Source organism: Semicossyphus pulcher, unplaced genomic scaffold, assembly GCF_022749685.1.
Source record: "Semicossyphus pulcher isolate SPU_LCO1_2020_fin unplaced genomic scaffold, fSemPul1.0.p SCAF_18, whole genome shotgun sequence".
NCBI classification, from domain to species: domain Eukaryota; kingdom Metazoa; phylum Chordata; class Actinopteri; order Labriformes; family Labridae; genus Semicossyphus; species Semicossyphus pulcher.
The window spans coordinates 25,070,001-25,096,514 of NW_027211691.1; the positions used below are offsets into that span (position 1 = coordinate 25,070,001).

A 26,514-nucleotide genomic window follows, 5' to 3' on the forward strand; every position below is an offset into this window, starting at 1 on the left:
AGAAAGCCTCCCTTCAAAGACAGATATTTTTAAGTGTAACATTTATGAAACCAGAAACAACTTTTGCGTCGCTCTCTTCAAAGACACCAGACTCCATTCACAAAAACAGTAATTTTCCTTGCAGAACACAGGGATTACTTTTCCACCACAAAAAACAAGTTAGTACATTTACTGCTATTAAATTTGAGTTGATGTTTTACTTTGGTTTTTAAATGGTTAGTTTGGATGTTGAACAATACTTGTGTAACATTAAACAACATCCATCAGTAGAGTAACAACACATGTATTCTGCAAGGTAAAATGACTGTTTTTCTCAATGGAGTCTGGTGTGTGTGCAGAGAGCGATGTAACGTCTGTGTGTGGTTAAAACAATCATCTTCCTCTGTAACAAAAAGGTCTATCTCTGTAGGGATCCTTTCTGTCATGTTGTCACACACTTAGAAGAACAATCTGAGCCTGTCAGTGGAAACAACAAGAACTTTTAGGGGACGACCTTTAATTGGGATTTCGTTGCACTTCTGCATGCTGACAAAATCTGCTGGAGCAGTCCTGAGACATTTTGTACCTGTTGTTTATTAAGATCCCACAAATGTTAAAGGGGAATTCCGGTACTTGTAAAACTGGCCCTTTCTTAATGGCAGAAATGTTGGTTTGTGACTAAGAGGATGCTGGTTTAATCTGTGAGCTCGTAGGCTGAATTCACCTCTAACTTCTGACTCATTTTCTCTTCCTGCAGAAGAAGTATAAGGACGAGGCCGAGCGTCTGAAGGGCAGCTACAGTCTGGTCTCGGAGACCCCAGAGATGGAACGAGTCAAAGCCAACCAGAAGCACATCAGCTCTGTGAGCACAGAAACGATTCTAGTCCTCTGAACCATCCCCAGGGTTAATTCATGCTAACTCAGTGTTTCTGAAGCAGCTCTCTGTCGCCCTCTAGCTGCGGTACTCCTGGGACTCCAAGCTCATGAGAGGCCTGATGTCTTCAGTCACAGAGACGCCAGAGATCGTCCTCGCCAGAGAGAACGCCAAGAAGATCAGCGATGTACGTATACATGCACACACACAGAAAACATGTTGACTTCAAGCTCTGCAGGAAGGGAGCGAGATTTAGTGTGGAACATCCTTTGTTCTTACATGGATTATTATACTTTATTCTGCTTAACGTAGACCCATTTTCCTCATGCATGGACACTCTTTGTGCAAAAACACATTAAACAAATCACTGTAAGACAAGATGGCAGCCATCTTTTCAGGGACATCAAGGTACAACACCACAAATGTTAACGTTGACACAAATCATTGCTAAATAAGGTTTGTAGTTTAATGCGGCCGACAAGCGGGTCAGATTTGATCAACAGTAAGAAACGTACTTACAATGCTTCTTATGAGGATTCACTCGTTAGAGGACACTGAGACTTTATTATTGTTCATCCACAGTGAACGTTTAAAAGTCAGGAAACAAACCTCGGGAACGTGTGGGAAGAAATAAATGTTTCCTGCATCTTCTTCTTGATCAGTCCAAATTGAGCTTTATTTTTTGTTCACATAGAATTCGTGTCTGGTAAAAATATCCTCATCGACAGCAGAATAAATAGCTGAATGTAAACGTATGAAACTACTCTGACGAGGACGTACGACAAATGAGTCTTAAACCTTTAGATATGAAGCATTCTCTTGTTTTTGTACAGCAGAGTTCAGTCTTTTTTTATTCAGTAACTACTTCCTGTTCAAAGATTCTGTTCATTTTTTATACTTATAAGCTCCAAATAATCCAGAAAAGCTAGAGGGAATTCAAAATGCACACCAAGCAGAAGCTCAGCAGGTTGTGTTGTAAAAAGTTGACATGCTGCTCCCTCGCTGTGATCTGTGCTCAGGTCAGGTACAGAGACGAGGTGGGCTGTGGCACCGCTGTCAGAGACACACCTGAGATGGAGCGAGTCCGACGCAACCAGGAGAACATCAGCTCAGTGAGGACACGCACACACACACACAGCAGGTTGCTGGAAAGGCATTTCTTTCCTTCCAACCTCAAACTTTCACAGGTTCATCAAACAGCAAAAAAACGTCCAGTCATGGCGTCACATTCAGTGAGAACACGGCGACAGCTGCCCTCCCAGAGTCTACTATCTCCCTGGTTGGTGCTGGAGAGCGTGCTCCTATTGGTTGTGAAATGTTCACGTCATTAAACTTCACTTTTTGAGCTCAGACCAAAAGAATAAATACATTTAAACATTTCATCTGAACAGAAAGACGAGAAACAGACGGACACCTTGTACCTAAACAATCGAGATGACAGGACCTGCCAAAATTAAAGAGCAAAAACTCTCCTGATTTTATTTTGACATTGGAAAATGTTCTTTGGGTTTAAGGCCGACATAAGGTGTAGTCTGCCATGACTCTCAGCCAAGTCACTGCAAGAATCTATGCCTTATTGATCACCTTATCTGACCTGAACATTGTTGTCTTTTATTTTGAAGTATTAGATCATATTTCCTGTCTGTCGTCATAACAGGTCAGGTACAAGCAGAGTGCAGTGAAGGCCACCAGCATTGGAGTGACTCCAGAACTGGAGAGAGTCAGACAGAACCAGGAGAACATCAGCTCGGCAAGACACGCACACACACACACACACACACACACACACACACACACAGATAAGTAATGTCTCAGGGTAATACCATGTGTTGTATTTTGTCTGTATGTAAACAGGTGAGGTACCAGCGTGGCCTGCAGGAGATGAGGGGGCGGAGCTGCACCGAGCTCGACACACCTGAGTATAGGCGTGTCAGGCAGTCACAGGACTCAGTCTCCATGGTAGCAGCCTGGTTGCCATGGCTCCTGCTTGGCTGTGGAAGGAGCTAACATGAGTGGCGTGGCACCTCGGGTTAGACTGACGCACTTTTACTAACAGCAACAACCAGACAGCAAAGAACTCCAGAGCGGCTTCTTGTTGGGCTGAAACTGAGACAAGGGGTTCAATCGTTCAGCCTTCAAAAAAACAAACAGGCTCAGATTGTTATTCTAAGTGTGTGACAACATGACAGAAAGGATCCCTACAGAGATAGACCTTTTTGTTACAGAGGAAGATGATTGTTTTAACCACAAACAGACGTTACATCGCTCTCTGCACACACACCAGACTCCATTCACAAAAACAGTGATTTTACCTAACAGGAGTTGCTGGTCTACCGCTGCCTCTGTCAATACGTTTTTTGGTTATCTTGTGTCACACAAATATTGTGTTGGATTCAAACTAACCGTTTAAAACACCAAAGTCACACAAACAAAGAAACTCAGGGCAGCAGAAGACTGGCAACTTGTGTGTTTTGATAGGTAGAATTAATGCTTTTGTCGGAGTCGGAGTCAGGTTAGTTTTTCAGAGATTGGTGAGAGACTGTGTGTGCGTGTGTGTGTGTGTGTGTGTGTGTGTGTGTGTGTGTGTGTGTGTGCGTGCGTGTGTGTGTGTGTGTGTGTGTCTGTGTGTGTGTGTGTGTGTGTGTGTGTGTGTGTGTGTGTGTGTGTGCGTGTGATGAATGTTTGTTAATAATAAAAGATTTAAAAAACATTCCCTGTGTGTGTTTAATTTGCTCACTGACCAAATGCACCCCCACGTGTGTGTGCGTGTGTGTGTGTGTGTGCGTGTGTGTGATTTCTAACACTGCTGTGTGTATTTGCTCTCTATATTTGTCATGTCCATGATTCTGACCCTGAAGTGTAAATGTGTGTTATGATCCATCTCCTCCAACAGGCCAAGTACCACGAGGACTTTGAGCGGGCACGCGGGCGAGGTTGTACACCAGGATTGGATGATCCCAGCATGGAGCGCTACCAGAGAGCCAATCAGATGATGGGAGAGGCGGGATACAGCAAAGGGATGCACCCCCAGGCGATGGAGATGGACAGACGACCTGGAGGCATCATCGTAGGTCAGTGACCCTGAACTGTGTGTGTGAGGGACGACACAGCAGAATGTGATAGTCCCCACATCCTCTGTGGACATGGTTTCCATCAGTTACTCTGATTTGTTTGTAAATGGAGGGTTTGGTTTCTTGTTCAAGCTTACATGGGGTTAATTTCAACACTTCCTGCAGACAGTTTGTTTCATTTCTAGCAGTCAGAAAAACGTTAGACAACTTTAAAAGGACAAGAAGTGGAAACTGTGGAGAGCTATAACACCTAATTGCAACCAATCTTTCCACTGACAGGCTCAGATTGAGAGTCTGATTATCTTTATAAAGGATCCCAACAGAGATGGACCTTCTTGTTAAAGAGGAAGATGCTTTTTTCAAACCAGAAACAGATGTTACATCGCTCTCTGCAAAGACACCAGACTCCATTGACAAAACAGTGATTTTACTTTACAGAACATGGGAGTTGTTTCTTTTGTTTGTGTTATTGTGTGTTTTTAATGGTTAGTTCGGCTCCAACACAACGTTTGTGTAACACACAATAACACGTAAACTGAACGAAGCAGCGGCAGACAAACCACTACTGGGTAAAATCACTGTTTTTATCAATGGAGTCTGGTGGCTCTGAAGAGAGCGATCTGTTTGTGGTTAAAAAAAATCCTCTTGCTCTGGAACAAAGAGAGAGACCTAGTCCATTGACAAAAACAGCAATTTTACCTTCCAAAATACAAAAGGCGCTTTGTCTAACAAAGACTTCATTCACATTTTTTATATGTTATATTTTTAATGTGGGGTTTTGGTGTTTATTTTAAATGGTTAGTTCAGAATATTTGCGTACTAAAAATGTACATAAACAAACTAACTGATTGGAAGGCTGATGGAAGAAGCACACAAGCAACTAAGTAAAATTACTGTTTTTGTCAATGGAGTCTGGTGGATTTGAAGAGGGTGCTGTAAGGGCTGTTTCCGGTTGTAAAAACAAAAAGGTCTATCCTTTCTGTCATGTTGTCACACACTTAGAAGAACAAACTGAGTCAGTGAAAACAAGAACTTTTAGTGGACGCCCTTACCTGCAGCGTTTACGTGACAGCCTTTAATTTGCTTTAGTCACGTGAATCTTCTTCTAATCTATGTTGCATGATTAGCACCAGCACAGAAATGTTTTTTATTGTGTTGATATTTAAGATAAGATTTTTATGCCAAGGTTTTTAATGTTTTAATCATCAGTTATTAATCTGAAAGCAGGACGGGATCATTGCTGCTGCGCTCCAGGTTTTGAGGTTATTTTGTTGTTTTGATCACGTGTTTACCTTTACAGGTAGAGCCGACTTTGTAGTTTTACTGTTTTCATTAGCGCTCTGTCTCTGAACAGGAAGTCATTGCAGGATCAGTTTTTCTCATTAACCTAAAATGAAAGCTTTCAGGTTAGTCATTTGAATCTCAGACAGGCGCTCACATGCTGGATCATCTCCGTCTGTGTTAACAAAGTCAGTGTCTCCCTCCTCTCTGAAGACCTGAAGGTGTGGAGGACAGACCCCGGCTCCATCTTTGACTTTGACCCTCTGGAGGACAACATCCAGTCCAAGAGCCTCCGCAGGATGTCTGGTAGTTCGCCTGACCCGCGTCTCTCTGACAAAAGCAGCAGACTGCTTTCAGTTACAACAACAGAGGCTAAAGATGCTGTTTTGTTTGCATGAAACAGTTGACTTGTCACTCGTTTTCAATAACACCAGTTTGAGGGCACGTAGAAAGGCTTGGTTTCTGTTTGTCACACTTTATTTTTAATATTGAAGTCACTGTTTTGCACTTAATTTAATTTAAATCAGTAGGTGATAATCTCCAGTTTTCTCATCTAAATTCACAACTTCCACCTGTTTGCTTTAAACTACAGTCTCCTACAGTCTGTAGGTGAGGGACAACATTTAGCCTTCTGGTTTTTGAGCTCTGTTGAACAGGCTTAGCTTGCATTCAGGAAATTAGTCCAGTAAATGCAGACCTGGAATCCATCAGCTATCATCTGACGACAATTTAGCTTTTATAAATCACAATAAACAGATATATCCTAAAGAATGCAGAAAAAAACTCAAGTCTTTATCAGGCAGTAGAAAAAGCATGTCACCATCATGATCCTTACCCTAAGACAATTTAGTTCTTATGAATCCTTGCTGTCTGTTTGTTGGCTCACTTTTATTCCTCTGTCTGTCCCTCTGTTTTCTGTGTTGTGATTATATCTGCTCTGTGCTGCCCTCCGGTGGCGGCTGCCTGTCAGAGCGAGCCGGCCGCAGACTAAGCAGACAGCACTCCCAGCAGTCTCTCACCCACAGCCAGGCTCAGTCTGTGAGCTCTCTGACCTCTGACCTCTGGGACCGCAGCAGCACCGACACCCCTGGTACCTCTCATCCTGTCGTCTCTCTCACTTCTGCACGCGATTACAGGACGAAGGCGCTGACGCTGACGCAGACACACACTCGCATGTGTTTGACTCTAATCCACAACAAAACTGACGAGGTTTTCTTCCAGGGTTGTTTTTTTTTAACAGTGTCACATGATTCTCTGAAGTTCCTCTAACACTCACCGGGTGCTCACAGCAGAGGAGGCTCCTCGTGTGTCGGAATATTGTATCAGTCAGATGCAGAAGAGACTTTTCAAACAGACTTATTCTGTCTCTCTCTCTCTCTCTCTCTCTCTCTGTTTGTCTCTCGCCCAGCTCCAGTCCTTCCTGGAGCGTATCATCAGGGCGTCCAGATGCAGCAGCAGCAGCAGTATCACGGCTACATGCATCAGACCAGCATGTCATCAGTCAGATCCGTCACCTCCCCGCCGCACTCAGCCACCATGGTACGCTCCTGCTCACCACAAACAAACAGACGTTACATCGCTCTCTGCAAACACACCAGACTCCATTCAGAAAAACACTGATTTTACTTTTCAGAACACAGGCGTTGCAGTTCTACCTCTCCGTGGATTGGTTGGTTTGTTTGTGTTGCTGTGTGACTTTCATGTTTTTTAATGGTTAGACCAGCAGCAGTAGACCAGCAGCTCCAGTGTCCTGTGAGCTAAAATCTGTGTTTTTCTCAATGGAGTCTGGTGTGTGTGCAGAGAGCGATGTAACGTCTGTCTGTGGTTAAAACAATCATCTTCCTCTGTAACAAAAAGGTCTATCTCTGTAGGGATCCTTTCTGTCATGTTGTCACACTCAACAATCTGAGCCTGTCTGTAGCATTTAAACTGAGCATGTTGACATGTTGATGAGAAATAAAAGATGAATCACAGTCCACTATAGAACATCTGTCACAGTGTGACCTCTCTGTCTCTTCTTACTGTCTGCAGCGTGTTTACCGGGCGCTGTACGACTACGCAGCTCAGGACCACGACGAGGTCTCGTTCAGAGACGGCGACGTCATCATCAACGCTCAGCCCATCGACGAGGGCTGGATGTACGGCACCGTGCAGAGAACCGGCAAGTCTGGCATGCTGCCGGCAAATTATGTGGAGTGTTGCAACTAAAGGAGGAGGGAGGAAGGAGGCGGAGAGAGGAGGCGGACGTCAGGCAGGGGTTAAAATGTAAAGAATAAAATCCTCCGTCACTGTTAGAGAGTCAGCAGACGGGGATGTTCTTTGTATTTCAGGGATCATTCACATTATTTTCCCCGTCTTTCATCAAAAACATGTTCAGACATTGCCTCAGGTGTTGGTGAGGATTTGTGGGAAATGTAGGATCTCACTTACTGGAGAAGAAGAACTCAAGGCTGTCTGAGGTTTACATTAACAATTATAAAATAAGTGCTGGAATACACTGAACATCACAGACTGCTGATGCGGGACGAGAGAGGCACGCTCAGGAGGGACGTGAAGGAGAAGCTGAGGTATAAATCTAGCATGCTGTCGATACGTTAGATCAAATCTTACAAGTAGAGGAGGGATTAAGAGAGGAAGGATGCATGATGGAAGAAGCTAAGAGACATCTGTGATTATTTTAAATGACCTGAAACAAACTTTATCAGATTATAAACTCAGATATTTTCAGGAATTCAAGCAGAATAAGATAAGTGTTCAGTTCTGTCATCAGGCTGGGATGTTTAAGGATGACGTCTGGTGATATAATATATTTTTCTTATTGGTAGCGACAAAACACAAACAACCTAACAAGTATTTTGTGTATCAAAGTGACTCCCTTAAAAACAGTGTTTCTCTCGGTTTGTCCTGCAAAGTGTTGTGAGCTCGTTCTCGTCCGCTCACGTTGGGTAAACTAGCTAAACTGCGACCTGAAAAGTTGTGTATGAAGCTAATCTTTGTCTGAACCTGCAGGTTAAAGCTCCAGGAGAGCTCAGCCTGACTGTAACTTCACACAGAGATGATTCTGTGTTTGTTTGTCATCATAGATTTATGAAGATACTCTCAGATTTTTGCTCTTTGATGCTTTAGTGCTGCACGGCTGCGACTTGACTTCCTGCAGAATTTCAAATGACTTTTACCCGACTGTTGATTCATCTAAAATTTATTATTATATTAAAATGTTTACAACTAAAAAGTGATCCGATATTTTAACATTAAGATGGACTAAATTATATCAAATAAGATAAATGCCCTCAGATGGGTGGTCGGATTTTTGTAGTGTTGTAGATTATTTAACTAAACCAAGAGATATTTTAAAACGTATCAGGTAGTTTGGAGGCCTACACCTAACCAGACTTCTTTCTTTTATTGGTGAAGTTTGGTTAGATTTACGCCTCCAAACTGCCTGATGCACTTTAGAAAAATATCACAGTTTGTTCTGAAATAAAGCGAGAAACGAGCTCCACCAACATGCACTGTAACATCCTGCAAAACTACATCCACACAGGTTAAATACCGTGTTTCTAGGGAGTCCCATATATCACAGCCTGATGTATCTCTGCCGCAGAGCTTCACTGTTATCCATAATCTATAAAAACACATGAAGGAGCCACACGGCTGCTCCAAATACTCAGTAGAGCCACCGTTCGAAAACGTAAGCACTCTGCGGCCCACTTTGAAATCTGAAATTATTCTGAGGTTCAACCAAATAAATACATAAGCCATCGTCGTGCATGTAACGATTAGTGAAGCAGTTAATAAGTGTCAATTGTAAATTTGAAAAATATCTTATTTTTTACCCCTAATGGCTCATCTGCTGTTCCTTTACTGCCCACCAGGGGGCCACTGCACTGGAGCATCAACTGTGGTTTAATCCGCTGCGTACAATAGTCCCATACAAATGCAACAAAATATTTAAGAGATGTTTTCTAAGGTTTAACGACCTCAGTGGAAATAAATTTTCTTGGAGGTGAGCGCAACAGACAGGAACATTGTGAGACGGGCTCACACGTGGTTGAATTTGTTTTGTTTTGACAATGAGAAACATACTGAATAACGCCAGACTCATTCTTAAAGGAAGGTGGAGAATGTGAAGAGGAGCAGAGGAAGGAAGGAAGGAAGGAAACAAGAGATGAGTTTGAGGACAGGGAGAAAAGAGAGATAAATTCAAGATTGAAAGTTGAAAACTGAAAGATTCTGATGCAACCAAAGGACAGAAGGATGAGCGAAAGAGTTCAAGAAGTTATTGATGATAAATGAACAAGAACGCGGTTTAGAATTGTTTATTTATCCTGAGTTTTAATTCATGTTCAGGTGAGTGTAGTTTAGTTTTTTCACTTCTGATTTAATCTCCAGAGAGACAGGAAGTTCACAGGGCAACACTAACCTCTGTGTTTGTAAAGGACTTAACTAACACACTGTGTCTTTCTGTTTTTATTTGTTACTATAAATAAAGTTTCACGTCGCGTGCTGTCCACACACAGTAACAGTTTATGTGGACTGATGTTTGAACAGACTGTGTGAGTATTAAAGCTTGAGATTTCTGTATGTCGCAGACTATTTTGATACACGGGCTCTGTCTATGTTTTGGAAAGATATATTTTACTCTTATACTTGTATGTATCCAGTAAGTCGTGTTTTTAGGGTCTGTTGTCTTGCTGTGTGGATTGCTTCCCGGTCATGTACTCAATAAAAACACTTCACTCAGCCATGATTCATCATTTTAGCTGGACAGCGTTTTGTATTTTGTATGTTTGATTTCATAAATACTAGATGCAATAGAATATAATTTATTAGTATTCATATTTTAACTGTGTTGATTTTGAAAGAGGCACTTTGTCTCAATTTATAAACCCTGTTATTTTCTCGCATTAAGGATTTTTGGGCTTCTAATGTCACAATTTGTAAAGGTTTTAATTTAGTCTGTATGTCATCACAGATTATACTACATTTATTTACATATTATTTGAGATTCTATATCACTTAATCTCAGTCATGTTTAATTTGCCATATGATAATTGCAGTGTGTTTCATGTGGTTGAAATAAAAACAAATTTGTCAACAGAAATGTGTTTTTATTATTCAGGATCTTTGATACTGTTAATCAGATTTTATGTGCAAATTAATTTATAGTTCTTATATCTATTTATTTTTTTGGTATATTATTATACTCTTCTTCTTATTTCTCTAATTATTATTTACCTTAAATTTGCTCAAATATATTTATGTTTTTAATAATTTGATATAAGATATGGCTTGTTTATTTTATTAACAGATATATGCAAATATAAAAATAACCCTTTAAATGTATCGAAAATAATTTGTCTTTTATTTTGAAACGTTTGATCCGAAACGGAAACACGCCTTTCTAATGTGTAAATAATATTGACTATCTAGGGAAGTTAAAATTAAATATTTGTGGTAAAGTTTTCAATTTGAGCAGGAATCATGAAATTAAACATTATTTATACTTTTTTTATTCCTCTATTCTAGCTAGCCGACATTTCCGGTGTTGTACTGGGCTGTGTCTTTTGCGCATGCGTTGTAGTAATCCTAACGGAAGCGGCACGGCAGCGCTCACAGCCTGGCTGTCTGACAGACACTGAATGAGAACGCACTGATTTCGACTTTAAAATGATGAAATTTCTACCTAAACTGCTGCTGCTAGCGCTGCTAGCCTTCCCGGCGACTATCCTCATCAAAGGTATGTTTGTGTTGCATCTGCTCACAGTGGCTAGAAAAGGGACAGGGTTTACTTAGCTGCTAAGCCCTAATATGCTAGTGTTAGCTGCTCAGCTAACTAGCTGCTCCGAAAAAAGGGAAGGCCATTCTCTGTTTGACATGTGCTAGCTGAAAGTAACGGTGGACATTAAAATGAGATGCTTCTTTACTCTTTCAGAAAATGTATCAAGTATCAGCATGTGGCGAGTTTTATTTTGAATGTTTAATTGGTAAGCAATGTTGTCCACAGTTTGCTACATGTTTGTAGTTTGCCCGACTGCTTAGACTGACGTGTCCTTATTATCTGCCTGTTAGCTGTTAGCAGAGAGGCTAAGTGGCTATGTTAATATGCTAACTGCCTCTCAGCAACTTCCTGGACACATTAAAAGTTAAACTAATTTTAATAACGCCAAAAACCTCAAGTTGCTTCATATGTTAACGACGGTATTAAATATACGCTCAGAAAGTTGCTGTAAACTAGCGTATGTCACGCTGTAAGGCTAGCTATCAAAGCTAAAACAGCTAACGGCTGAGGTACAACAGTCGCTCACTGGCTGTTTATTTAACTGAATTGCAAATAACTTGAACTAACATGAAGTCAAATGTACTTTATTAAAATTTCTAAGTAAAAAAAAGTATAGTTGTCTGCATACAGTGTGTGTGGCTGACCTGGGCTGTAAAGCAGATCTGATTAACTTTAATATTGGCTGTGATTGAGCCTTTAGCTATTTAATCTGTGAGTAATCTTTGGGTTTTAACATTATCATTTGGAAGTAGCAGGAGGAATTGGGTTAAATTTTACACAAAGTCAAGTTTTAGCTATAGTTTGTATTTTTTGGATATTTAGGAGCTCTGCTGCCAGCAGTCATCTCACATTGAACAAAATGTGTATAATGATTAGGGGTGTAAACAGTTTCATCCATATTATCTTTAAGAAACGCCTTCCCATGGGACGGTTGTGTGACTGTATCCATCCATGCACATCTACCTTTTTTTGGATCAAATGTTTTTTATTTGAAAAATTGAATAAAGACAATGTACAATAATTACCAATATGACACAAACCACAGAACTGAACAGACAAAATTACAGTAGGATAAAACCAAGGGCAAGGAAATAAATTAAAATAATAACAATTAAAATCCATGCACACCTGTATTTGAAGGTAGATAACAGCTAGATGCCAAAGCCTGATATGCCAGATGTTCAATGTTTTTTTAATTTTGTTTCCAAAGATCTGTGTTTATGTTTAGTTCCAGATTTATTAGCTATTATACCATTAACATATACATAGTAGATTTGTTTCATAGAGGTGTTGATTTAAGTTAATTTGATAGTTTGGAGGCTGTAGTTTGTGCTGCTTTTTACTGCACGTGTTTCCAATGTTCAGCCTGCCCTCATCTATAGAAGCATTTTAGTATATTTCTTTCAGCTTTCATGAACGTAAAGGGATTTACCTATTAGACTGTATCAGATGTACTTAATATACTTGCACCAGCAGGTGTGTCTGGTGAAATTTTGTGAAACGTTATAAACCAAGACTTTTAAAAATGCTCTAATTGCTCCAATCTAATAAAAGTGGATTCTATTTAATATATATATATACACACCCTGGTGTGGGCAGAAAACTAACCCAGTCAAAAGAATGTGAATTTCTACGGCAAAACCCGACATGATACAAAACCTGCAGGTCTGCTTTCATTCTACATGAAAGTGGCACTTGACGGTGTTGAGATGGGTGTCAGCTGGGTTATAACGGGCAGCTATGGGTGTGTGTGTGTACAGTTTGATCTGAAGCACAAGATGAAGAAATATTTGTACTCTTCATCATCTTTCTGTCTATAAGTGAGCGATGAAGGAGGGGCATGATAAAGAGAGGCTGCAATCATCCTTTCATGTCTTTGTCCCTTTTAATGAGTGCACCTCTAGACTCCACCTTTCTTTGTGATAAAATGTTGAACCAGCCAGTTCTCATGTGACCATGTCATCACATTCCCTTTGGACTGGAGTTATGTTTGAAGGGCCAGATTTTTGCTAAAAAGTGTACAGACAAATCATTTAAATATAAAAGAGTTGTTTTCTTCACAATGTCCCTGGTCTCCCGTCCACCAGGGCCGGTGGTGAGCGCCCAGGATCTAACTGAGGACGAGGAGGCTGAGGCTGAGGCTGAGGCTGAGGCCGAGGCTGAGGCTGTGGATGAAGATGTTGTGGATGATGTGACGGCGGAGGACGAGGACGATGAGGCGGAAGTAGAAGACGACGAGAATGCAGAACTGGTGAGTGACTGAGTCATCACATCCAGGTTGGAGATTGTGATTAAAAAAAGATGTATAGATGATACAATTCTGATATTTTCCCCTCGACATCAGGAGATTCAGAAGCTTAAAACATAGCAGAAATAAGCATGACCAAATCTGCAGTTTGTAGCCTGTTTCCTACTGCAAAGCATTTTTGAGCTACAAGTGAAATAAATCTTTCTTCCTGTTTTCCTTCATTATTTTAAATTAAATACACAATGTATTTAAAACTGGCAGACATAACCAGACATGTGAGCTCGGTGAGATGATTACGAGGCGTTTTTGTTCACCTCAGATCATTTTGATGACAGAAATCCTTACGCCCTGTCACGTAGTCTCTTCTGAGCGCTGTGATCAATGCATCGCTTTCTTATACAAGACGAGATAAAAACCTCGTATGTGGCCGACCGCAGCAGGTCAGTGTGCGCTTTTGTGGGCAATGTGTCACAAGGACTGTCCTTATGAGGCCGATGACAACGTGTTTGAAAGCAGGTGCGCGCTGCAGACGTAGGTGAGGACAGTGGACGAGCAGCCCCGCCTACTCCCCAAACAAAGTATCCAGAGCCGTATAGACAGAGAGTCGCGTCAGTGGAGGTCCAATATGCTCCATGATCCGCCATTGTGATGTCGCAGCTCTCTCTATAGGGCTCTGAAAGTACCGTCACTCACTCAGTCAGTCGGTTACTCACTCAGTCAGTCACATACAGGCCCGTGTGTAGGGCCGACCCCGGCGCTCATTCCAAAAAATCCTCGCCGAACAAAGCTTGACCTACCGAGTTGCATCCTAGAGAAGCTGTTGACCTCGAGGATCAGCGTTCCTCCTCATCCTTTTCAAAGTAAATTTACGTTATTGAGTGGACTTAAAAAGAACTGCTTCTATTTCGTGAGGGGATGAAAATGATCAGAAGGAGTCAGGATATACCTGATTAATGAATCTTGTGTTGAACCCGAAGATGAAGCTCTTATAAACTTGTACTCTCGTGTGTCTAGACGGAAGAAAAAGAAGATGAAGAGGAGGAAGCGCTGGTTGGAGAGGTGAAAGCTTCCCCCAACGCTGACACCACCATCCTGTTCGTCAAAGGAGAAGGTAACTCTCTCTTTAAAGCCTCTCAGACCTGCATGAAAAATAAAGGCAGTAAAAAACAGAATATTTCACTTATTTGTGATTTATTTTCACATTTAAATGTACATTTATTTCTATTCATTTATATATTTACTTACTTCTATCTTTATTTGTAAAATCTATATTTATATCTTTATTAATTTGCTTAAGAAAAAATACTTTTTATACATATCAGTTTGTTTGATTGTTTTTTTTGCGTAGCCAGAAAGACCCGCCCAAAGCCATTTGATTGACAGCTTGGCCCTTCAATAAATAGAGATTTAAAAAAAAAAAAAAAACGTTTAATCATTACATAAAAAGAGACAGAAAATAGACGCATATATACACATAAATATTAAAGAAATCTACACAGAAATGAGTGAACGCTGTGAAAATAAATGAAAAAGCTCTTTATATTTCAGCATTTATTTTCTTATTCTTTAACTGATGTATTCTCTTTATTTGACCCTCCTGTGACTCCGTAGTATAAAGAGTATTCTCGTTTCCCTCCAGACTTCCCTGCCAACAACATCGTCAAGTTCCTGCTCGGCTTCACCAACAAGGGATCGGATAACTTCATCGTGGAGTCTCTGGACGCCTCCTTCCGTTACCCACAGGTACAAACAAACAACCTGCTGATTACATCAATACAATTATCGAGCAAGCCAGGGAAACGTTTCTGAAAGGCTCTCTAACTGTTGTTCTCCTTCAGGATTACCAGTTCTTCATTCAGAACTTCACGGCTCTCCAGCTCGGCATCGTGGTTCCCTCCAGCAGACAGGCCACCTTCGAGTACTCCTTCATCCCAGCAGAGCCGATGGGAGGGCGGCCTTTTGGACTCGTCATCAACCTCAACTACAAAGACAGCACTGTAAGGAGACACAGGCTGGTGCACAGATAATTGAATGACCTTTTTAGTTCTTATTCAAATGCCACACATCACTTTAACTTGTGCTTGCTTAAAGAGTTTGAGAGACACGACAGAGAAGTTTAATTAGTGGGTGTGTTTTGGAGAGGAGGAGAACTGTGCAGATAATTCTGCTTTGTTTTAAACCTCAGAACGATGGAGGATTTAAGGAGTCTTAACCTTAGAGCATACAGGAAACTTTCAAACAAGCTGAGCTAACGTTAGCGGTGGCTAATCTTGCAGACACTCTGGATGTGACAAATGTGTTCAGTTGTTCCTTGTGGGTCTGAACAGTTTTAAACTGCAGATTGTTTTTAAAAGCTACCCCGTGTTTTAAGTTGTGACAGACGATAAAGAGGGCAGAGTTCACGACATGATTAAAGGAGAGATTGAACTCTCTTTGTTTTCTTATCTCATCCCCGTCTGACCTCTGACCTTGCCCTCCAATCTGCCTTCTCTTCCCTTTCTCTTTTGTTGCTTTCTCTTGAACTCTGCCCTCTTCCTCTTTTCCTGTCTTCGCTCCCTGTCTTTCCTTCTTTCTCTTCCTCTCTGCAGGGAAATGTTTTCCAGGACGCAGTTTTCAACCAGACGGTCACAATCACTGAGAGAGAGGACGGACTAGACGGAGAGACGTAAGTGTTTCATCTCTTAGCTGTCTAATGACTTTCACTGGTGTTCTGCTTGCCTGTAAATTTAGTACAATAATTTATTTCCTTTCTTTTTTTTATTCCTGTTCTTTCCTCTCTCCTCCTCCTCTCCCAGGATCTTCATGTACGTCTTCCTGTCGGGCCTCGGGCTGCTGGTTGTTGTCGGCCTTCACCAGCTGCTGGAGTCCAGAAAGGTACAGAGATTAAAAACAATATTTAGAAAGCAGTAAAGCTGACGCAGGCGAGTGGGTATTTGTCTTTTATACTTCAAAATAAAAGCCTTAAAAATATCAGACTTCCCATTTGAAGAACGTGACTAGGTTCTTTTTTTGACCTATCGATCGTGAACAATAATTCAGTCATTCTTTAATGTTTTCTTGTTTGCCGTTTAATCCAGAAAAAAATCTCTCCCTCTGTTTAAACTGGTGATTTTTCTGATATATAATAGGACATAGAATATCTTAAACAAAACAGGACTTTCCTCACGACTTCAAACTACAACAAAGATCGCAGAGAAGACTGACGTGTTGAATTTGCATCGACAGCAAACAGCAGAGACACTGAATTTACATGCAGCTTTCTTTCCCTGTGTGTGTGTGCAGAGGAGGCGTCCTGCTCCAAAGGTGGAAATGGGAACTTCGAGCCACAATGACGTCGACCTGAGCTGGATCCCCCAGGAAACACTCAACCAGATCAGTACGTACGCCTCACATCGGTCACACACACGACTCTACACACACACGACTCTACACACACCCTCTGTGAACGCAGCAGCTCGTGCACACAGACCGCAGGCTACATCTCAGTGCAATGATTCCTGCAGCTTTTCTCAACATTGAGGGTCAAAGAAATACCTTATTGTTGGAGCTTTAAGAGGGTTTCTAAAAGTTCGGAAGGTTTGGACACTTAGGTTAGGGATGATGTTTGAATTTCAAGTAACTTGTTTTATCCACAGCATGTGTAGGGCTGCATGTTCGAGTGATAATTGACGCGCTCACCGTGTAATCATAACAGAATCAAATATCCGATGACGCTTCGCTTGAAGATTTATTAATTGCTGTCTGCGATCATTCAGATGCAAGAAAATCACAATCAATGTCCAAAAATCCCACAAAAAACTATATGTGTACCAGCAACACCTGTCACCTGAAGGAACGTTCCTACTTGTATAGGATTCTGAAGTACCATGTGCCACCTACTGGACCACCTGAGTACTACACATACAACATTCAGAAACGCCATCATTCTTTTAACTGAGAATCTTTGAATATTTGTAATGAAACCATCGACTCCTGGATGAAGAAGAAATGTTTTTTTTCTCTGCATTCATACATCGAGTTCATGGTTTTCTTTAATCTGTCCAATCAGCAGTTAAGTAAACGATTAAAGAGCTGGATATTAAACGTCAATAATTCTTCAGTTGCTGCAGACTCGTCTTCTGTATTATCGCTTGTCAAAAAAGTATTAAAAGCTTGCATTGAGTACCTGCTGTTATTCTTAGCCCTGTTGATCAGGTGTCTTCGCAGCCCCAAAGTCCTAAAAGATGATTTCTCATGTGCAGATTATGTGAGCTTTAAGGCTCCACCAGCAGCCGTAAGGCGTCTTAATCCAAGCAAATCTGTCAGAAAGATAAAGGAAGCTGGAAACCTCGACTGTAAACGAGCACAGTGGGGTTAAAACGGCGTAAGAAAGTAGCTGCAGTGCATCTTAAGGCCAGTTCAGATCAACGATTCGCAACGAGACCGGATGCAGCTGCCAACATGTGATCGTAAACGTTCTAAAACTGGGCCGTTCACATCAAAGCAACAGAACGCACACAGAAACAGCTGTCTCCATGGCAATGACGCACGGACATACCCCACTACTTCTGCGTTAATACTGCAGCGTTAGTATTAGGCTTAGGTGAATTAAGTAGCTGGATTTCTGTGCGGTTATATCATCATTAAAGAAACTGATGACAGTGACAGTGACATGCTCCCAAAGTCTGCTGTAACATTGATTCATTAACGGTGAAGACAGAGTTTGGAAAGAGAGGATCTGGAGCGTCTTTGGCTGCTGCAGCACCAGAGACAGGGAGCCTACGCCCATTTATGCTGCTTCCTGATTGGCTGAAGTGAGAAATACATCATTCTGTTCATAAACTGCATTTGAGGATTTGACAAGTCAAATCTTTTGCAACTCCAGGTAACGGCTTCAGACGCTCTGCAACTAACCAGCTCACACCGCTGCAACTTTCTCTGCAACATTCTGAAACTGTTTTGACGCGTTGCGAATCATCGATCTGAACTGGCCCGTAAAGTGTATGTAACCATAGAAACAAATCAAAACCTGGTGACTGAACCTTTCACAGAGTTACGACTAAAGGAGAACTCGTGTGGCTCTCAGTGCACTGAAACTTTGGCTGCGCCTCCTGATGTCTGTTTGCTCACAGGATCAGCCGATGTGTTTGTGTCTGTTCTCTTCCTGCTTCACCTGTTCCTGAATAAACTTTAACCTTCGCTGTGCACGAGGCTCACTCACTCTTTTCTTGTCTTCCCTCTCTGCCTTCCTCGCTGTCATGCTTTCCTGCGTCTTCAGTGCAGAGTCGCAGAGGTGAGGTCTGCTTTACGTTCTGTGTGTGTGTGAGAAACGGAGAGCTGCCTGGATTCTCTTGAGTTCACTCTAATCTAAATGCAGTGCTGCTGTTGGAGTGTTTCTTTTCACACGAGTGTGTAATCAGCTCTCTTTTCTATTTAATGTTAGAAGCTTTATTTATTTCTGACATTTGTATGATTTCGACATGTAACCAAAAGGTGAACAGTATTTTACCATAATGTATTTAATAGGGCTTTTCCCCCCGACCCGTTTTAAATCCAAACTAACTTTTTAAAATACCAAAGTCTCACACAGACAAACTAACCGATCAAGGCAGCTGTAAACCGGCAACTCCCATTTCCTGTGAGGTAAAATCAGTGTTTTTCTGAATGGAGTCTGGTGTGTGTGCAGAGAGCGATGTAACGTCTGTGTGTGGTTAAAACAATCATCTTCCTCTGTAACAAAAAGGTCTATCTCTGTAGGGATCCTTTCTGTCATGTTGTCACACACTTAGAATAACAATCTGAGCCTGTCAGTGGAAACAACAAGAACTTGTAGTGGACGACCTTTGACCCATTTGCCATGAAAGATCACGTCGTCATGTTTGCAGCTGCGATCTACTGAAGCTGTTTTTTTTTTTTTACTAGGGATGCACAACCTTATCGGCACATTGTATCTTCATGGCTTGAAAATGACGCATCAGCAGATATGTAATTTTCCTGTCGATGTTTTCCACCGATAAAACAACGCTTTGATTTTGCCTAAATCCTCGATGATTCCCTAAAAAAGCTTGACGTAATGCTACGACATTAACTCGCCGACGCTAACAGAGAGTAACATAAACATCAGAGCAAAACTAACTCACATACTCACGGACGCACACACGATAAAGAGAGTCCCTCAGCGATCACTGATGTCTCCGCAGTAGGAGCAGTAAACAAGTCCGGGCATGTCTCCCTCACTGCCGTGTTTCAGGGGGATGCTGCGTTCAGGTGCGCTCAGAAACGTGAGTGATCAGACACGTTACCTTGTGTACAACACCTCTTCCATTAGGCGTGAAGAAGGGTGTGAGATGTCTGCAGTACTACAATCAGAGTAGGCATGATATCAGTTTCACTACAGGGAGACTTGATGTTCTCAATGAGGGGGATAAAAACATGAGCCTAATATATCCGTATCGATATCAGCAAAAAGGGCTGGAAAATATCGGCCAAAAATCCACTATCGTGCATCCCTATTTTTTAAAATGATCTAGACCCACTAAATGTTAAAATAAGGTTAAGAGTCACTAGCATTCCCCTTTAGCCTTGTAGATTTATTTGAATGTGGCAGAATTAATCCATCACTCACACTCTCCTCCTTCCTCTCCAGACAAGGCGTCTCCAAAAAGATCTCCCCGCAAAAGAAGCCAGAAACGCTCGGCCGGCTCAGACGAGTGACGGGCGCATGACATCACGGCGACGGATCTTCACCCACCCGTCTACGTAGGAGGAGGAGGAGGATGAAGAGGAGGAGGAGGAGGAGGGCTGTGAGCGCCATGATGAGCGTAACTCTGCCCCCTTTACTGAGGAACTTTAACCAGTGCCAAGCACAGCTATGGCTGGCTCTCTACTTTCAGCTTGAAAACTGTTGAATACACACACACGCATACACACACACACACACACACACACAGAGCCCGTTTTGTTTAAGGATAACGTTTTCTGAGGCTCACACGAGGGAGAGGAGAGAAACGATCGTCCTGCAGCAGGTGTGTTGGGTTTAAAAGGCACGCGAGGACATTTTTCTACAAACGTTGTTGCTTTTCTTTAGATTATATTTGTCTGCCTTCAGAAGAGAGCTGCTGATCACTGTCTGACAGGTTTGATTGTTTCTATGTTTATTAGCTCCCACTCCGGCGTAGGGCTGAATCAAACGGAGGTTAATCACTTGGTTGGGACAAAACTAAGTTTTCATTGTCGAAGTTGCCTGATTTGATGCACTGAATATCTTTGGCTTTATCATAAGAACTCTGGAGATCACTTGATAATAACCGTGATCATTATTTGCAGCCCTGCCCCGGTGTGTGAAAACGGTAACAAATGCAGTTTTAGTTTTTTTGGTTGTTAAATTTTTCTGTAGTTTGTGTCTGATCTCCTCCTTTGCTTCGTTTCACTGCACTGATCCTGAGAATAATCAGATCCTGGTGTCGGCCATCGCAGATTCACACACTCCTGACGCTACTTAGCGTTACTATGCCGCCGTCCTGTTGAAATGCACAAACACAACGTTGCAGACGGCCTGAGGGAGCTCTCACTGGTTTCCTTTAACACTCGAGTAGTGATCACTGTGTGTGGTTTATTGTGCGGCAGCGGTCCTTAGAAATGTTTTGCTCCAACTTCATTTCTGTTTCTCTGCTTTTCATCTAACGCTGCCTTCAAAGGCAGCACGGTAAATGCAGGATCAGTTTGGCATTGAAGTGGTTAACGTGGTGTGAAGTCTGCTGCTGAACGACTGTCAGGACAGGAGCACGTGTTCTTGTTCCGTTTACTAAACATGGTTTGAGAATTTGTAATTGCTTTGCTTTGATATGATCAACTTATTGTTCAGTAAGCAGAAAAGCTGTTTTTACAGTTTTAGAGTTCACTGGTTTCGGCTCCTTAATTTTGGCCGGTCTCCAGTCATCTTTGGTAGTTAACTGACTGTTGGACGGACAACAGAGACAGTTTGAAGACTTTAATTTGACTGAATCTTTGCTGGATATTTTTCACTTCTATTGAACAATGAATCAAGAAGGCAAACGGCTGATTCACGATGAAAGTGATGATTCGATGGCTTCAAATGATGTGATTAGTCTGCCGATCGATCACATGTTTCTGTTAACTCGATTCGGTGGACAGTGAATAAGAAAGGAGAAGACAAACATGCCCTTTAACCCCGACACCCTCAATTATAAGCCCAGCGCTCGCAGGTGCAGAGGGGGTCGCCCTCCGCCGGGTTATCATGAACGAGCTCAGCGGGTCACATTTCTCCTCTTGTCGAGTCGCAAGACTTGAAAATTACAATCTACGGAAGCCCGGAGAGGCAAGAGAGGGAGGTGATTCTGGTTATTCATGTTAGTCTGATCTTACCTGTTTTCTCTTCTGTGTTTAGAGTTATGAGAAGGTGGATTTTTTTTGTGCAAGAATAGTCTCATCAATTCCTTATTTTTCTTTTTTAAATCTGTGATGCGTGTGAGCGAGTTATCTAACGATAGTGTAATGTCTTTGTTTTGGCTATAGTCTGGCAAAATGTTTTTCACCTGATCCGAAGTCAAACAAAGGAGAGAAAAACAGTTTAGACTTCATAAATGGATTAAAAATCTCACTTGTCCTTCAGGGCTTCCGTACTAAACCCTGGAAGCGTGCCTGTTTTCTACTCTGTTTCTACGTTTGACTTCTTGCTTCTCTCTTTAACCTCCGCGTTCAGAATCAGATCATTTCCCTAAAAGTCAATTTAGTCTTTTTCTTTTCTTCTTTTTCTTTTTTCTCTATTGGTTTGTAAAAATGTTGAAGTGGCCGAAGCACTGGTGTAAATACTGGCTGATGGATGATGACAGCAAAATTACTGAGCTAATTTATTTGAGTGACAGATTGGGCTTAAATAGGGTGGGTTTTGTGCACTGTTTTTTATTTTACCACTAGGGGGCAGCACTGACTTACACTGCAGGCTCTGGGGGGTTTAAAGTTCCTGTCCTGCAGGGGTTTGACTTTTAAAGCTTTGTGGTTCTGTGAGGAAATGACCTCAGAGTTCGGATGTGAACTGTCCTTACAGGTTGGAATTGACTGCAAATAATCCAACAAGCAGCAGCAACAGGAAACACACTTCATCCAAACTCAAACACACACCTGAGGCTCGTAACATCACTGAAAGGGCCACAGAGAACTGAGCTGATGTTTAGATGATGGGGCTGTCATTCACAGATAGAAGCTTCTTCTTTTGTTTGCTTTTAAATGTGCAGGAAATAAACTTTGATGATTTGCTGTAAGCTTGTTCCTCTACGTGTTTGTTTTTTTCCTTAAAAAAATGGATTACTTAAAGATATAATCTGTTAAGTCTTCATCTATCTCTGAATGAGGTAACACTACGGCCCGCTGATGAAAGCCTTTGCATTTGCAGTATATAGTATTATTATGGGCTGGGTGTCTGTGGCGACATTCAGGGAAAAATGACAAGCGGCGCCCAGTTAGTGACGCGTTCTCCATCACACCTGAGGGTAGGCGGAGCTAAGCGGCTGCTTTTCCGCTCTCTGCAAGTGTTGTGAGTAAACAGTAATCTACTATGGCTGAACAAACAAAGAAAAGATGGATGACTACAGATACAACTTCAACAAGAAGTGAAAATCCAAAGAAGAAGAAACAAACTCGACGCTCAGATGAAGCAAACAGTCTGAAAAGGAAAGCGACCGTCAGCCAGGAAAATCAAGAGTTACAACCAGGAAGTGACTTTTACTAAGGCTCTATGTTGCATGTTCTTAGGTGTGTTAAGAAAAGTTAATATCCGTCGCAGAAAAAGTCTTCAAGCTAAAACTAGAAGTTCAAGCTGAAAGTATTTTAATAACCGTTTCAGTCACTTTTCAAGCTAAACGTGTATTCGACAGTAATTTAACATCTTTGGTTTTGGACTTGTTGGTCTGATAAAAGCAGGTTTTTTTTCTACTTTGGATTCTGGAAATTTTAAACAATTTTTAAAACCATTAATTTAGTGGTTAATTGGGGTAAAAAAAAAGATTCTGGATATTCAAAAGCTTAAAAGTTTTCATTGATTTAAATATATTTTTAACAGGTACAAAGGTACAAAGCACCTTACAAAATAAATGTATAGAGAAATGCTTATAACTTACAATTTAAAATATGAAATCAACTGAAACCAGTGCAAAACTAAAACACGTTCTGAGATGAAACTGCACAATATTGTGTGTTAAGCAGTGATTTTAACAGAAATAGATGAACTACTCTCATATTCTGTGAGGTTAAATCAGTGTTTTTCTGAATGGAGTCTGGTGTGTGTGCAGAGAGCGATGTAACGTCTGTGGTTAAAACAATCATCTTCCTCTGTAACAAAAAGGTCTATCTCTGTAGGGATCCTTTCTGTCATGTTGTCACACACTTAGAAGAACAATCTGAGCCTGTCAGTGGACGCACTTTGATCAGGTGCATTTGGCATAAAAGATTATGTTGCAGCTGTTGCACAATCTCCCATCATGCAGCCTCAAACTGAAGGAAGCAACTCGAGAAATTCACATTTTTTCTCATGTTTGAGTCTTTTAGATCCTAAAATACATTTTTTTAAAAAGGCCTGATTTCCCCTTTAATTCAAGATTTCTAATCTTTTCATGTGAATTTCGTTTTGCTCAACCAATTTATGAATGTGATGCAATTATGTTTAACCTATAAAAGTTGTGTAACTGTAACTGTCGTTGGGACACCTGGAGGAATCTTTCCTTTTGTTTCTTGTGCACACAAACTTTTGTTGTTGTTGTTCTATGAGGTTTTTAAGGAGTGGAAACTGGGAAAAACGATGTGCTCTGGAAAAGAAGGAAAATCTTGAGAGGAAGTTTTTTTGCACAACAGCAGAAGAAAAGAGGAAGAATCAGGTTGGATTTAGCACAGAGGCCACTACAATGCTGAACACACAGAGACGCTTTAAGACGAGGCACAAAGAGACACCGAGCAGTTAGAAGTCTGTGAATAGGATTTAAACATTGCAGGTTTGCAGACTTGTTTTTAAACAAAGTAATATAATAATAAAACTAAGCAAAACATATATATATATATATATATAACTTCACAATGATGCTGATATGGAAATGAGTCATGAAATGTGTCTGTATTTAAAAGTCTTAAATGAACAGGAAGTTGGCAGCGAGTTGAACTCAGATTTGGCTTGTTGTCAAAATGTGCTCAAGGATCCGCCTCTACCAGTTTGTGACTAACGCTTCACCTGAAATGTGTTGGTCCATGTAACGTCCTGTTATGTGCTTTGGTTCATGTGTTGCAGTGCAAAGTGTTTATTTACATGACGACATCCAGTGAGAAGGAAACAAAAGTTCTGTGACTGTATTTTTAGATACCTGAGTCCAAGGTTCAGAGTACGGCAGAGCACGAGGGCGGAGGCGAATGAACCTGGAGCTCGGGAGACGTTTTTATTTTTGTGTTTTTAGAAGAAGGAGAAATATCAATGCTGATCACTGATTTCAGCAACAACAAACAGGAAATGAAGCTTTCACATGAAGTTAAGCTTGACACATGAAGGCTTGTTTGTGCTGCAGCCATTAAAGCGTGTCAATGTTCCTGTTCTACATTTACAGACACGACACTTTATATGTCTACTGTCCATATGCGGAGGCTTGCTCAGTTAATTTGGTTAAACAACATCAAAAAACAACAACAGTAAGATGATGCTTGTACATCACTGCATCAGAAATAATGGTGTAATAACAGAATAATACAGGGACCATAGTTTCGGCACAATGAGCTCGTTCTTTTACTTTTAAATTGTTCAATCTGGGCCCTTTTTTTTAACGTAATGACTAAAAAGTACCAAAAGTTTTTAATTTGCACCTGAACATTGCTTCAGCCTGCAGTTATAAAATGTTGCTTCCTGTGTTTGGCTGCTGGTTGGAGCAATGTACTGGAGCAGCTCTCTTTGTTCCTATTATTGATTTAGACCCCAAAATCTGTTAACAAAAGGCCCATGTTAAAAAAACAGAAAGTACTTTGTTACAAATATGTCAAATATATATCATTGTAAACGTGAACTTGCACGTTCTGTGTTTTTTCCACATTGTTGTGTTGTAACTGTAACTTTTTAATCGTGTTGTGACTCTGAATGAGGCTGTTCGTACGTGCGAGACTAAAAATGAGACTCTGGGATCGAGGCGACGATGAAAACCCTGCAGACGAGCAGACGGCAGAGTCTGCAGCCTCCAGACGTCCAGCAGGCCGTGCGACGCTTCAGGCGTCAACACCTGCCTGCAGAGTGAGAGCAGAGTCGTGATTTATACCACAGACTGTATAAAAAGATGGACGACATGACAGCTCCCTTAAAGTGAAGCCAAACCCTCTCTATCGCCCCCTGCTGACTGGCTGCAGTATAGCTCATAAAGCCCGCCTCCTCCATGTCAACAGATGGGACATGAGTCAAACTATAAAATCAAAACACACTCCCAATTAATTTTTGTCAAACATGGTTTCTGTCATTATAGTTAGTTCTTATCATGCTGATTTACGTCCAAGTGTTCATTTTTCTGACAAGTTTATTTTTAATTAGTTACTTGATGCTGTCAAAATGATGATTGACAGCTCTGTTGACAAATTCGGCTCCTGCAGCCAATCAGTTCCGGGTGAACAGAGCGGAGGACGATCTGCGAGTGGAAACGTAACTAAAACAATCACTACAGTCATTGAAGTTTCCGTACCTGTGAACGTTAACCTCAGACCAACACAAGGAGCTGTTCTGCTGTTAAACACGCCGGCGTGCGGGATCCTTGTGGATTTTTCGGTAAGTTAAGTGTGTGTTTGGGTTAGCGGAAGTGGCTACGGAGGCTTCACTCGCCGATCTCTACTGCGCAGACTCTGGCTCCAAATGACGTCACCATCGCAAGATGGCAGCGCCTATCACAGGGCTGTTTTGGCATCAATTTCGTACAATGGGAGCAGATGGAGACGCGTCGTCCATCTATATATACAGTCATTGATTGATACCCAACACTCAAAATGTAGTCACATCGAGATTTTACAACTTGTTTACATTTTATCAGAGATGTGGACTTGAGACTTGGTGACTTGGACTTGAGTTGACTCAAGTCACTGTTTTGATGACTTGCAACTTGACAAAAAATAAATGACTTGAGACTCGACTTGGACTTGCAAGTTAATGACTTGAGACTCGACTTGATGTGTGTTTTCATAAGTTTGAATGTTAGACAGAAACTTGACAACATTGAATTTTATCATTTGATATTTAACAGCTAACTATCGAGTATGTACGCAGCACAAACTGGGA

At 41.3% G+C, this 26,514-nt stretch overlaps 2 protein-coding genes across 5 annotated transcripts in view; both read left to right on the top strand.

Annotated features, from left to right (window-relative positions):
* LOC138595572 (nebulin-like) overlaps positions 1–9,948 on the top strand; it is a 68,727-nt gene extending 58,779 nt beyond the window's left edge. For 3 of the 4 annotated variants that reach the window (XM_069666867.1, XM_069666870.1, XM_069666868.1), the window contains 6 exons: positions 737–841; positions 936–1,040; positions 1,873–1,965; positions 2,511–2,603; positions 2,708–2,882; positions 3,747–3,835. In XM_069666867.1, coding sequence (XP_069522968.1) covers positions 737–841; positions 936–1,040; positions 1,873–1,965; positions 2,511–2,603; positions 2,708–2,860 — 549 coding nt within the window. In that variant the 3' untranslated portion in view covers positions 2,861–2,882; positions 3,747–3,835. Of the gene's footprint in view, positions 1–736; positions 842–935; positions 1,041–1,872; positions 1,966–2,510; positions 2,604–2,707; positions 2,883–3,746; positions 3,925–6,613; positions 6,745–7,236 lie in introns of those variants that run through there. The other variant, XM_069666869.1, reaches the window with a different exon arrangement.
* Positions 9,949–10,812: 864 nt separating this feature from the next.
* ssr1 (signal sequence receptor, alpha) lies at positions 10,813–22,495 on the top strand. The gene is made up of 9 exons (XM_069666899.1): positions 10,813–10,945; positions 13,075–13,238; positions 14,250–14,346; positions 14,875–14,978; positions 15,074–15,232; positions 15,824–15,900; positions 16,031–16,109; positions 16,518–16,611; positions 19,861–22,495. Exons 1-9 carry the CDS (start codon positions 10,876–10,878, stop codon positions 19,926–19,928), a joined length of 912 nt encoding a protein of 303 aa, XP_069523000.1. The 5' UTR covers positions 10,813–10,875; the 3' UTR covers positions 19,929–22,495.
* The last annotated feature ends 4,019 nt before the right edge of the window (positions 22,496–26,514 follow it).

Coding starts and splice junctions, on each gene's coding strand:
- ssr1 (XM_069666899.1), top strand. CDS start 10,876: ATGATGAAATTTCTACCTAAACTGCTGCTGCTAGCGCTGCTAGCCTTC. Junction 10,946..13,074: donor GGCGACTATCCTCATCAAAG/GTATGTTTGTGT, acceptor CCCGTCCACCAG/GGCCGGTGGTGAGCGCCCAG. Junction 14,347..14,874: donor CCTGTTCGTCAAAGGAGAAG/GTAACTCTCTCT, acceptor GTTTCCCTCCAG/ACTTCCCTGCCAACAACATC.